General features: G+C 46.8%; 1 protein-coding gene across 4 annotated transcripts in view; it reads right to left on the bottom strand.

Annotated features, from left to right (window-relative positions):
* Window positions 1–264: 264 nt before the first annotated feature.
* Window positions 265–12,485, bottom strand: part of FAM110A (family with sequence similarity 110 member A) — a 38,961-nt gene continuing 26,740 nt past the window's right edge. The window contains exons 1-2 of one of the 4 annotated variants that reach the window (XR_014175125.1): window positions 4,777–7,610; window positions 265–4,565 (exon numbers count right to left, since the gene is read on the bottom strand). Coding sequence is in view for 3 of the 4 variants with exons in the window: in XM_081949778.1 (XP_081805904.1) it covers window positions 5,801–6,883 (1,083 nt within the window). In the remaining variant the exon portion in view is untranslated. Of the gene's footprint in view, window positions 4,566–4,748; window positions 7,611–10,195; window positions 10,281–12,485 lie in introns of those variants that run through there. The other 3 variants (XM_081949778.1, XM_081949777.1, XM_081949779.1) reach the window with 3 other exon arrangements.

Here is a 12,485-nt window from a genome sequence, read left to right as displayed (position 1 = left end):
CCATCCAACTCTTAAAGCTTCGCTGGGAGGTTACAGATTAGCCTTCTGTCCCCTAGTAACAAAGCCAGGGGTATCCGTCTCTGTTTTTACAAACCCCTCCCCAATCAGAGGAAGAAGGATAAGGAAGCCCCCTCCACCTCCTTCCCCAATTTGCTCAATTTTCAGTTCCTCTGCCCCCCCAATGGGGTTGAAACAGGGGGAAAAAACACACACACAACGGGTTGTACTTAAAGAACAAGACTTTTAATACAAATAAATGTACAGAATTGTGTTCTTCCCCTCCCTCTCCTTTGCAACACTTCCTCCATATTAAATTCCCCAGAACAAAGGAACATCCAAATACCTAAGAACGAACAAGGGAAGGTGAAAAATATATATATATAAATAGCAGAAGAGCCATTTGCAGATTCATCGTTCTTCGAATACAAGGACAGGATCTCTGTTCACAAACACACACACACACACACATGCAATACACACTTAAGTGTCTTCCCCACAGAAACAAGGGAAGGGGAGGGGGCGGGGTTCTCCAGTGGGAGGGCTCAACAGCCTTATCAAAATGTGCCCATTCCCAAATCAACCCATTGCAACGATTCTCGGCTTAACTGGGTCCTCCTCTTAACCAACATGGGTGTTTTGTTTTGTTTTTTTAAAAAACGAGAAACATCCATTAAACCATGGTTTAAACCTCCTGCCTAGCTCCCCGGAAGTCAAACTGGTGAAGTCATGGACTGAACGAGACGTGAGACCCTAACCCTAAGTAGGGGAAAGAATGAAAAGAAAGGGATGGGAAAGAGAGAAGGAAGGAAAAGGAAAAGAAAAGGAAGGAAAGAGGGAAAGAATGAAAAGAAAGGGATGGGAAAGAGAAGGAAGGAAAAGGAAAAGAAAAGGAAGGAAAGAGGGAAAGAATGAAAAGAAAGGGATGGGAAAGAGAGAAGGAAGGAAAAGGAAAAGAAAAGGAAGGAAAGAGGGAAAGAATGAAAAGAAAGGGAAGGAAAAGGGTGGGATGATTCTTGACAAATGTATCTTGTCTTTTTATGGATGCTGAGAGCATCTGCACCAAAGACAAATTCCTTGTTGTGTCCGATCACACTTGGCCAATAAAAATTTCTAAAAGCCAAAATTGCGGTTGTGAGAAATGACACCCACACCCCAACATAAACATGGAGTGTGAATTAAGCCATCGGATTAGGGTGGGTTTGGGGGGGGGGCAATTGCAAATTATTGGAATGAGCCAGCCGTGTGCAGCAGCTGCCAAAAAAGCCAACACATTTCTAGGCTGCATCAACAGAGGGATAGAATCAAGATCACATGAAGTGTTAATACCACTTTACAAAGCCTTGGTAAGGCCACATTTGGAATATTTTCATCCAGTTTTGGTCGCCACGATGTAGAAAAGATGTGGAGACTCTAGAAAGAGTGCAGAGAAGAGCAACAAAGATGATTAGGGGACTGGAGGCTAAAACATACGAAGAACAGTTGCAGGAACTGGGTATGTTTAGCTTAAGAGAAAGAAGGACTAGGGGAGACAGGATAGCAGTCTTCCAATATCTCAGGGGTTGCCACAAAGAAGAGGGAGTCAAGCTATTCTCCAAAGCACCTGAGGACAGGACAAGAAGCAATGGGTGGAAACTAATCAAGGAGAGAAGCAACCTAGAACTAAGGAGAAACTTCCTGACAGTTAGAACAATTAACCAATTATTGCAATGCAAGGATAAACCAAATTATTTGGAGGTGGCAAAGACCGATTCTAGATATTTCACAGTGCTGGGGGAATGGATTAAAGTACTGTATAAGTAGTCCTCAATTTACTACCACAATCTAGCCTATGATTTTTGTCGCTAAATGAGACAGTTGTTAAGTGAGTTTTGCTCCTCCTCCCTTTACGACCTTTCTTGCCACAGATGTTCAGTGAATCGGTACAGCTGTTAGCAACACGGTTGTTAAATGAATCTGGCTTCCCCCCCCCCCCCCGGACTTTGCTTGTCAGCAAAGGGGATCGGGTGACCCCAAGATACTGCGACCGTCATAAATACGAGTCAATTGCCAAGCGCCTGAATTTTGATCACGGGGATGCTGCAGGGGTTGCAAGGCTGGCAAACGGTCGCAAGTCACTTTTTTCGGCGCCATCGTGATTTCGCACGGTCACTAAAGGAAAAGCTGTAAGTCAAGGATTACCTGTATCTGAAGAATGGCATAACAGACATAAAAAATGCGTCTTTCTCACAAAACATCTGGCTTATTCTATCTGCTCCAGGGCATAAACCACAGACCAAGGCAACCGGGCTCCTACGTCGGGCAGGGGTTGGACTAGATGACCTCTTGGGGTATCCTCCAGACCCAACTTCTAGGATCTGCTGGTCTCTCAAAAACAATTTTCCCTCAATTTGCTCCCTGTATAACGGGACAGCAGGGGCCAGACTCCTTCGAGATAAATATTTCTCCATCCAGCACATCTGGCAGCTGACACCATCGGGCAAGACTGCCCGGGACTTCCCCCCCCCCCCATTGAAATCTTGCCCCCTTCGGAACCGGCGTCTCATCCTCGCAAAATAAGAATGGATTTTGGCCCCGGTTTAAATCTGCACGAGCTGAAAAGGCCTGGGATGTCCAAAAAGGCCATTATTATTTTTTCCCCCCGGAATAATATCTGAAAGCGTTTTTCTCGGCAAGGATGGGCAGAAAAGGTGGCCAGAAAGGAAGGATGGACTACAGAATACCCAGACACAAAGGATGCCTTTGCACACAATGTATGCCAGGCTTGGCTAAAATATCTCGGGCTGATTTGTGGATCGGGGTTTGTTTGTTTTTTCCAGAAGGGAAAAAAAGACAATAGATCATTGGGAGCCAAAAAAGAAAAGAAAAAAAAAAACCAGTAATCAAACACCGCAAAAGCATTTGGCCACGAATCTGGCCCTTTCCAAGCTTGGTGGACTACAACTCCCCTCATCCCCAGCCCAGGTTAATCCTCGACTTACAAGCGAGCCCCCAAAATTCCAAAATTGAACGGTGGCTAAGTGAGTTTCGCCCCCCATTTATGCGACCTTTTCGGGCACCATCGTTATGCGCGACACTGCCGTTCTTAAGCGAATCGCGCGTGGGCGTTAAGCGAATCTGGCTTCTTCCATTGGCTGGCAGGGTTCTACAAATGGCAGTCCTGGGCTGCTGCAAACCGTCATAACTACAGGCCAGTCGCTCCAAATGTTGATCAAATGACCATCGGGATGCTACAAACGGTCCGAAGCGGGAAAAAACCTTCTGTTTTCCCGTGACGTTTGACTTGGGTCACTAAACGAACAGTCGTAAGTCGAGGACTACCTGCAACCCTAGAGTAGGGGTGTTAAACTGGATTCCTCCAAGGGACAGATCAGCATGATAGGCTAGGGCGTGGCTGGGGGGTGGGAGTGGGTTAGGGTTAGGGATGGACCCCTCCTGCAGGATTTTGTTGGCCCCTGGAAATAGATTTAATAGATAAAGGATAAAATTTATCTAACAAACAAATGGCCCCTGGAAATAGATTTAATAGATAAATGATAAAATTTGTCTAATAATAAACAAATGGCCCCTGGAAATAGATTTAATAGATAAAGGATAAATTTGTCTAATAAATAAATGGCCCCTGGAAATAGATTTAATAGATAAATGACAAAATTTATCTAATAAACAAGTGGCCCCTGGAAATAGATTTAATAGATAAATGATAAAATTTATTTAATAAATAAATGGCCCCTGGAAATAGATTTAATAGATAAATGATAAAATTTATTTAATAAATAAATGGCCCCTGGAAATAGATTTAATAGATAAAGGATAAATTTGTCTAATAAATAAATGGCCCCTGGAAATAGATTTAATAGATAAATGATAAATTTGTCTAATAAATAAATGGCCCCTAGAAATAGATTTAATAGATAAATGATAAAATTTATCTAATAAATAAATGTCTCCTGGAAATAGATTTAATAGATGAAGGATAAAATTTATTTAAGTAACAAATGGCCCGTGGAAATGAGTTTTAATAGATAAAGGATATTTTTTTAAAAATAAATAAATGGCCCCCTGGAAATATATTTAAGCACCCCACCCCACCCCAGGCTCACAGGCGCCAGAGTTTGACACCTCTGCCCCAGAGGGGATTTTAACCTCTTTTCAACAGCTGCAGGTGGGTACCTGTCCCTCCCCTGGCCTAAGCCACGCCCACAAACTTCCTCTCATGGGAGGGGCCGCCAAAACCTTCTCATGGGCATGCAAGGAGTCCTTGGGAGCTGGCATGGATTTTGCCCTGTGCTGTGCCTGGTCGTAAGCCAAGACGGGTTTTTTTTTTTTGCATTCTTGCACCTGCTTGACAATAAAAGCATGGGGATTTTCCAGCTCGTTTGGCCATTCCTCCTTCTATTGTTCCCAGCGGCTGTTGTTGCTTTGGCTACAAACCCCCCCCCCCACAACCACCTTGGGCTCAAACTCGGTTCCCAGGGCAAAACCCCACCAAGGGGTGCCATGATGCCACCCTTGGAAAGAAACCATCTCAGCTTCTGATTGCATAGCCTTGGTTATTTCTTTCCCCACTCCTGAGCAATAGGTGGGCAGGAGAGGAAGCAAAGGTTAACCGTGCGAGGCTGAAGACAGAACAATGCCCGCAGCGTCGTGGACAAGCTCGTGACACCGAGGGCATCGTCCTGTCGGCATCGCGCGGTTAACCCTCGCTTCCTCTCCTGCCCACCGATTGCTCAGGAGTGGGGAACGCCACCACATGGCACATAGCTGGCACTATGGCACAATCTGAGCGGGGGTGGCATGTGTACCTCCTTCTTGGAGGCGACTGCAATTTGAGGGGCAGCTTTCCCTGGGAGAAAAGGGGGCAGGGGTCTCGAAACGAGGGTCCTCAAGGAGATGCTCTATAATCCGCGGCTCCCATCATCCACAGCCATTGTAGAACGAGGCTGGTCCCGCTCTTGGAAAAATTTGAGTGAGGGAAGAAGTGAGGGGGCTTTTTTTTTCCCCCAGTCAATAGTAAACAACAACCAATAGAAGGATTTGTATTTGCAGATCAGGAATGAACTGTGGAGACTTTGGTGCTTTCTAAGGTTGCAAGTTCTAGTCCTGCCTTAGGCCCCCACCAAAAAAACCCTCACTTCAAACACTGATGATGTCACCTACTTGGATAATGAAGCATCGGCAAGAAAACCACCAAGCTCAGAGAGCACCAAGGATCCCAGACTCCTCATCGCCCCCTTCTTCCTCCTCTCTGCAAACCCTTCTGGCACTGATGATGTTCCCTAGTTGGGTCACGAAACGTCTGCAAGGACACCACCCAGCTCGGAGAGCCCCGACAGTAAACAACAGCCTTATCAAGGAACCACAAAGGACACTACCCACCAACACACAGACAGGACAAGCCACGTGTTTATAAACAGAGAGCAAACCCCCCTCCCTTCCAGCACAGATGACGTTACCTAGTTGGGTCACGAAACGCCTGCAAGCAAAACAGCCAAGCTCAGACAATACCAAGGAACCTCCCCCCCCCCAGTTACATTTTCCCCTCCATTTGTGTGTGTGTGTCTTGACAAGCCTCAACCTTGCACGATTCCAAACCTCCCCACGGTGGGAAGGATTTTAAGGTTAAAAGTCAGACGAGGGATCGACGGATGGGCAGCATGGAGCGGCCCCAAACTGGAGACGACAAATGTTTTGTTTTGTTTTCTTCTCGCGTTGCAAACAAGAATAAAGAGCCTTGGACAATGTTGAGGGGCTCGTCCCTCGTCATTGGAGTTCCCACCCCACCCCCCTTCACCGATGGCTGCTATACGTTGGATACCTTCTGCGCCTCCTTCGCCTGTCTGAGTCCATAAAGCCACTTAATGACCCGGGCGTTGCGTTCGATGATGGAGATCCCGTACGGCATGCGTTCGGCTTGCTTGTCCTCCACGGTGACGGTGCTGCGCCGGGAGTGGGTCCCCACCGAGCTGCTGGTGCTGACGCTGTGGAACTTGACGGACACAATGTCTGAGCTGGCTCGAGTGAACCTCTCCATCTCCATGTCGCCGACATCCTCCGGATCCAAACCACAGTAGTTGAAGAAGCGTTCCAAGTCCGCTGTGGCACGCGAATATCGGTCGCTCAAGTCTGATTTGGACCGGTGTAACAAGGTCTGGCGCTTAGCGCTGTCGGTCCGCGGCTCTCCCCTCGGGCTGGGGCAGCTGAGAGGGGTGGCAGGCAGGTTTTTGGGGGGCACCAGGGAAGCAGGGAGTGGAGACAGTTGGATGGCGGGGGTACCTCTGGCCGGCGACACCCCGCAGGGCCGGACGTCGACCCGGCGGACAGCCACGGTGCTGGACGGCTTGGAAGACGCCGAACTTTGCGAGAGTTTGCTCATGTCGGTGGCGGGCTTTTTCTTAGGGGTGGAAGGGAGGCTGTCCAGATTCCGGCTGTGGACCTTGACTCGCCACGGGCTGTCCGAAGGGCTCCGCTCCGGTTTGGGAAAAGAGAGGGGGCTGTCACAAAAATTGATCAAGTTATTGAGGATTTCCAAGTTGAGGGAGGATTTGGCCCCGCCGCCACCTTCTCCCCGCCGCCCCACTTGAGGGACCTTGCGGTTGGGGGTGAATATTGCCCGCCTGACCCCCGGGGTGAAGAGCGGCTGTTTGAGCACCAACGGCCGGACGGGGTCTTGTTTGGTGGTGGCCACTTGTTGACTCTTGACGTACTTGGCTTTGTCCGCTTCCAGGCGCTCGACGGCGCTGAGCTTGCGGGAGGTGCTGACCGGGGCCCGGCGAAAATACTCGGGCCCCTTGTTGAGGATGCGGAAGGGCATGGCGGAGGTGAAAGGCGCCGTGGCCGACACGGTGCTCATGGCACGGCTGGCTTGGAGGGTTTCCACCGGCATGGCGAGCTGGCGCCGTCTGATCCCCGCGAGACTTCTGGTGCGGCAATTCCCGAGGGAAGGATTCACATACCCTGGGATGGATGGACGGCCGGCTGTTGTCAAGCGCTGGAGCGGTCTCTTATTGGCCGACCGGGCAGCTTTCCCAGATGGACCACAGCCTGCGGAGAAGTGAAGGCACAGAGACGGGCACCTCCAGTCTCTGCTGGCGGGCAGGGCAGCTTTCCCAGATGGACGGCAGCCTGCGGAGATGAGAAGGCAGAGGAATCAGAGGCTCTCTCCTAGCACAGCCCTGGGCTCTGCAAGCAGCTTTCCAGACGGACGACGGCCTGCGGAGAAGACAAGGCACAGAGATGGGCAGCTCCCAGTCTCCGCTGGCGGGCAGCGCAGCTTTCCCAGACGGATGGCAGCCTGCAAAGGAAAGAAGGCAGAGATCAGGACTCTCCTAGCGCAGCTCCAATCTCTGGTAGCGGCTTTCCCAGACGGACAGCAGCCTGCACAGGAGGCAAGGCAGAGAGATGGGCAGCTCCCAGGCTCTGCCGGCAGGCAGGGCAGCTTCCCCAGACGGAGGGCAGCCTGCAGAGGAGAAGGCAACCGCGATCGGAGCTCGCTGCCTGCTTTCGCGGAGCGCTGCTCGCCTGGCCTCGCCCGGGCAGCGTCGGCAGACAAAGGCAGCGCGAGCAGCTGGGCGAGGAGGCGACGGAGCGCCCGGTTGCCTATTTCAAGGGGGAGGCCCCGCCCACCCCACTCCGCGGGGGTCCGCCCGGCCAGCCAATGGAGAGCGGCGGGGACACTTCGAATGCCCGGCTCCGACCTATCAGGAGGAGGCGGAGGAAGCCCGCGGGGGAGGGGAGGGAAGGGGAGGGGGCGGAGAGATTCATTGAATGGAAAGCGCCCCCGCGGGAGGAGCAGCAGCGGAGAAAGACGGAGCGGCGTTCTCCGTCTGGTCCGCCCCGCCGGCTTGCAGCCCCCGCCGGGGGAGGAAGAGAGGAGAGGAGAGAACTAAGGAAGAGGAGAGAGAAGAAGAATAGAATAAAATAAGAGAAGATAAGAAGAATCGAAGAATAGTATAGAGGAGGATTAGGAGAATAGAAGAGAGAAGAGTAGAATTATAGAAGAGAAGAATAGAATAGAATAATAGAATATAATAGAACTAGAAGAGGAGAGTAGAATAGAAGAGAGAAGAATAGAATAAAAGAAGAGAAGAGAGAACAAGAGAAGAGAGAAGAATAGAAGAATAGAATATAATAGAATTAGAAGAGAAGAATAGAAGAGAAATAGGAGAGAATAATAATAGAATAGACACGGAAAAGCCTTTGTAGGATGGGAGCCCCTCTTAAGAACGGGTGTTCCCATGTCATGTCGGAACCATACAGAAACCGGAATAGAGGCATAGCTGTCTGTCTGTCTATATCTATCCCATCCACCTATCTATCATCCATCCCTATCTATCCATCCATCCATCCATCCATCCATCCATCCATCCATCCATCCATCCATCTATCTATCTATCTATCTATATCATCCATCCAATCAATCAATCTATCTATCAATCTATCTATCTATCTATCTATCTATCTATCTATCTATCTATCTATCTATCTATCTATCTATCTTCATCTGTATACCTACCTACCCACATATCTACCTACTTATCTCTATCTCTCTACCTATATTTTAAAATGAAATAATTCTCAAAGTCACGTCTACTTCGTGAGGCTTTCTCCTCCAGATTCCTGGATGGGAATGCCTCCCTCGGTCTCCCAGCCAACTCTTCTGTTTACTGAATTAATCCGATTTCTGCATTTCCGTAATTCATTGTGCCTTAAACCAGCACTGCAGGCTCAGCCACACCAACAAAAAGACAAACAGACTTAGCAGGTTGTGTAATAACAGTATTATATCACAACTGCTGTGAATCTGCTTTTGAAAGGTTTTCAAGGTTGATCAGGATTTAAATATAGTCTAATCTTGCATTGTTGTTTCTAATGCTATTGTTTCCCTTTTATGCCTGTCACTCTTGACTGGCAAATCACATGGGCTTGGATTTCTAAGAGAAGCGACCTTGGAATGAAAGATGCCCTAAAAGGATAGATTTTAGATACGATAAAAGAAGTCAAAATATACAATCGGGTGTTATAGAAAATCAGTGCGCAGCAATGATCACGGAATTGCAGTTTCCTTCTAATAGCACTTACTAATTCTCTAATCCAATTTTTCTCAATCTTAGCCACTTTTAAGGCGAACGGACTTCAACTCCCAGAATTCTGCAGCCAGCATGGATGGATGGATAGCTGGGGAATTCTGGGAGTTCCACACATCTTAAAGGGATCAAGGTTTAAAAATACTTGTATAGACACTGGCTACACATTTCACTCAACACAATTCTCTCGGTTGTCTTCTCCAGTCGCACAAACCTTGGTTAATTTTATTCTATTCGTTGTTTGGTACCTTAGTATTCAAGAGCAAATTCAAATTGTTTGATCTAATGGCTAAGGTGCTGACTTAGAAACCAGGAGAAAGTGAGTTCTAGTCCCACCTTATCATGAAACTGACTGGGAGACTTTGGACCAATCACCAGGAGACGGTGCGTTCTAGTCCCACCTAAGGCATGAAAGCTGGGTGACTTTGGACCAATCACCAGGAGATGCTGAGTTATAATCCCACCAGGTGTGAAAGCCAGCTGGGTAACCTTGAGCCAATCACCAGGAGACGGTGAGTTCTTGTCCCGCCTTCAGCATAAAAGCCACCTGGGTGACTGGGCCAATCACCAGGAGACGGTGAATTCTAGTCCCGCCTTAGGCATGAAATCTGGATGGGTGACTTTGAGCCAATCACCAGGAGACGGTGAGTTCTAGTCCTGTCTTAGGCACGAAAGCCAACAGAGTGACTTTGAACCAATATCTTTCTCTCAGCCCAACCTACCTCACAGGGTTGTTGTGACTGTGGGGAAAATAGGAAGAGGCAGGAGTATTAGGTCTGTTTGCCACTTTAATTTACTTATAAAAAAATAATAAAGGTGGGATAAAAATAAATGCGTAAAAATAAAATAATTAAATAGCCGTGTTTAGTAAATGAGTTTATCCAGCCTCCTGATGAAGCATGTAATTTGAACCTTTTAATGAGTTTCATTTGATAGTTTTAATATAGTTTTGTGTGTTTTAACTTTTGAATGGGAGCCGCCCAGAATTGGTCATAAAACGGGCAGCCGTATAAAGGTTTCAATTAAATAAAACCCTACAATCTACCCAGCCGCTCTCTCCATGTGCTTGACCTGGTTATTGAATTAACCCTTTCTCTACGTTGGCACTTTACCAGGTTGGGAAGAGGATTTGCAGGTTTTCTCAGGATATTTTTTATTTCTTTACACAATCTTTGAGACCGGCCTCCTTGGGGGACTCTGAATGGTGGAAAACAAAGCCAAAAGAAGAAGTGACAAATCAAAAATTAATCTAGTCTAATAATTTTACTATATAATATGATGTGATAATATAGTATAACGTTATAGTATTAGTATTAGTATTGTACTAGTAATCGTATTGTGTCATATACGGTAGTATAGTATTAGTATAGCAGTAGTATTAGTATAGTATAGCACTAGTATAGTATTAGTATAGTATTAGTATGGTATAGTATAGTCTGGTATGGTATGGTATATTATTGGTATAGTTAGTATAATATGGTATAGTATAATATACTATAGTATTAGTATAGTACAGCACTAGTATAGTATTAGTATAGTACTAGTAGGGGATAGTCTAGTCTGGTATGGTATGGTATGGTATAGTATTGGTATAGTATAGTATGATATGGTATAGTATAGTATAGTATTTGTATATTATTGTACTAGTATAGTAATAGTATAGTATAGCACTAGTATAGTATTAGTATAGTGCTAGCATGGTATAGTATAGTCTGGTATGGTATGGTGTGGTATAGTATAATGTAGTATTGTATTAGTATAGTATTGTACTAGCATAGTATTAGTATAGTGTTGTACTAGTATAGTATTGATATAGTATAGTGCTAGTATGGTATTAGTATAGTATAGTGCTAATATAGTATTAGTATGGTACTAGTATGGTGTAATATAGTCTGGTATGGTATAGTATTGGTATAGTGCAGTATGGTATAGTATTAGTATAGTATTGTACTAGTGTAGTATTGGTATAATATAGTGCTCGTATAGTACAGTATTATAATATAGTACTAGTGGCTGGCTGGGGAATTCTGGGAGTTGAAGTCCACCCCTCTTAAAAGGACCGAGGTTGAAAAAGATGGCTTTTTCGGGAGGAGGAAAACTACAACTCCCAGAATTCCAAGCCAGACGTTGCATGGCTGAGCTTTTTTAAAGATAAGTCTTATGTATTGCATGGATGTCCTGCCAAATCCCTCCTTTAGCGCCAGCCGATGCATCTGGAAAGCATCAGGAAGGGAGCCGTTGGGAACGTTGGCCTTGATCGGCAGGGTCAGGATTCAAATTTGATCTTTGGACTATAAATAATGATAAGAACCAGTTTAATCACTTTTTGTCTCTCAAAGCTTCCTTGCAGGGCGGTTGGGAGGATTTAAAAAATGCAGGTGGGATTGACAGGCCATATATAAAAAGGGGATAATAAAATAACAACGCCACTTAAGTAAAGTCATTCCTTTATGCCTCCCTTCTCTCCTTCTTTCCATCCATCTCCCTCCCTTCTTTCTTTCCAGCCTGCTTTCCTTCCATCCGCCTCCCTCCCCTTTCTCTCTGCCTTCTTCCTTCTCTTTCTTTTCTTCCTCCCTTCTTTCCTTCCCATCCATCTCGCTCTCTTCTTTCTTTTCTCCATTACTCCCTTCCTTCCATCCATCCATTCATCCCCTCCATCCCCCCTTCCTTCCATCTTTCTCACTCTCCTTTCTCTCTTCTTTGTCTTCTCTCTTCTTTTTCTTTCTTCTTTCTCTTTCTTTCTTTTTCTTCCTTCCTTCCCCCTTGCTTCCTCCCTTCTTTGCATCACATCCATCTCCCTCTCTTCTTTCTATCCATCTTTCCACCCACCTCCCCCCTTCCTTCCTGCCTTCCTTCTGTCCACCTCCCTCCCTCCCATCTTCTTCCCTCTCTCCCCTTTCTCTCTGCCTTCTTCTTTCTCTTTCTTTCCTTCCTCCCTTTTTTGCTTCCCATCCATCTCCCTCTCTTCTTTCTACCCATCTCCCTTCCTTTTCCTCCCTCCCTCCCTCCCTCCCTCCAGCCATCCATCTCTTCCCCTTCATTGCTTCTTTTATGCTTTGAACACGCATCACTTGGGAAAAAATGAAATTGCACGCCATTGCACACCCTTTGTAACTTCTGCAGCTGGGTGATTTGGCATCTGGGAAATGGCTCAGCCACGTATCCTTGGCAGGACCTCCAGGCTGCAATTTGGCACCCCAAGGAATGTTACCAGTTACTACCTCAATGCACCAAGGAGCAAACTCAGTGTAATAGCTGAGTTGAAGAGGCCTGGGGCTGAATCAGGCCCTCAGCCCATCTAGTCCCGGTTTCTGAGCCATCCATGGGCCGGGTGGAAAGCCCTGGGCATAGGATACAGATTACATGTCAAAGTTTTGGCAGAATAAAAGAATGGGAAGGGAC

Source organism: Natrix helvetica (genome assembly GCF_964273705.1).
Source record: "Natrix helvetica genome assembly, chromosome: 3".
NCBI classification, from domain to species: Eukaryota; Metazoa; Chordata; class Lepidosauria; order Squamata; family Natricidae; genus Natrix; species Natrix helvetica.
Note: the sequence above shows the minus strand (reverse complement) of the source record. Positions and strands in the feature narration are given on the sequence as shown.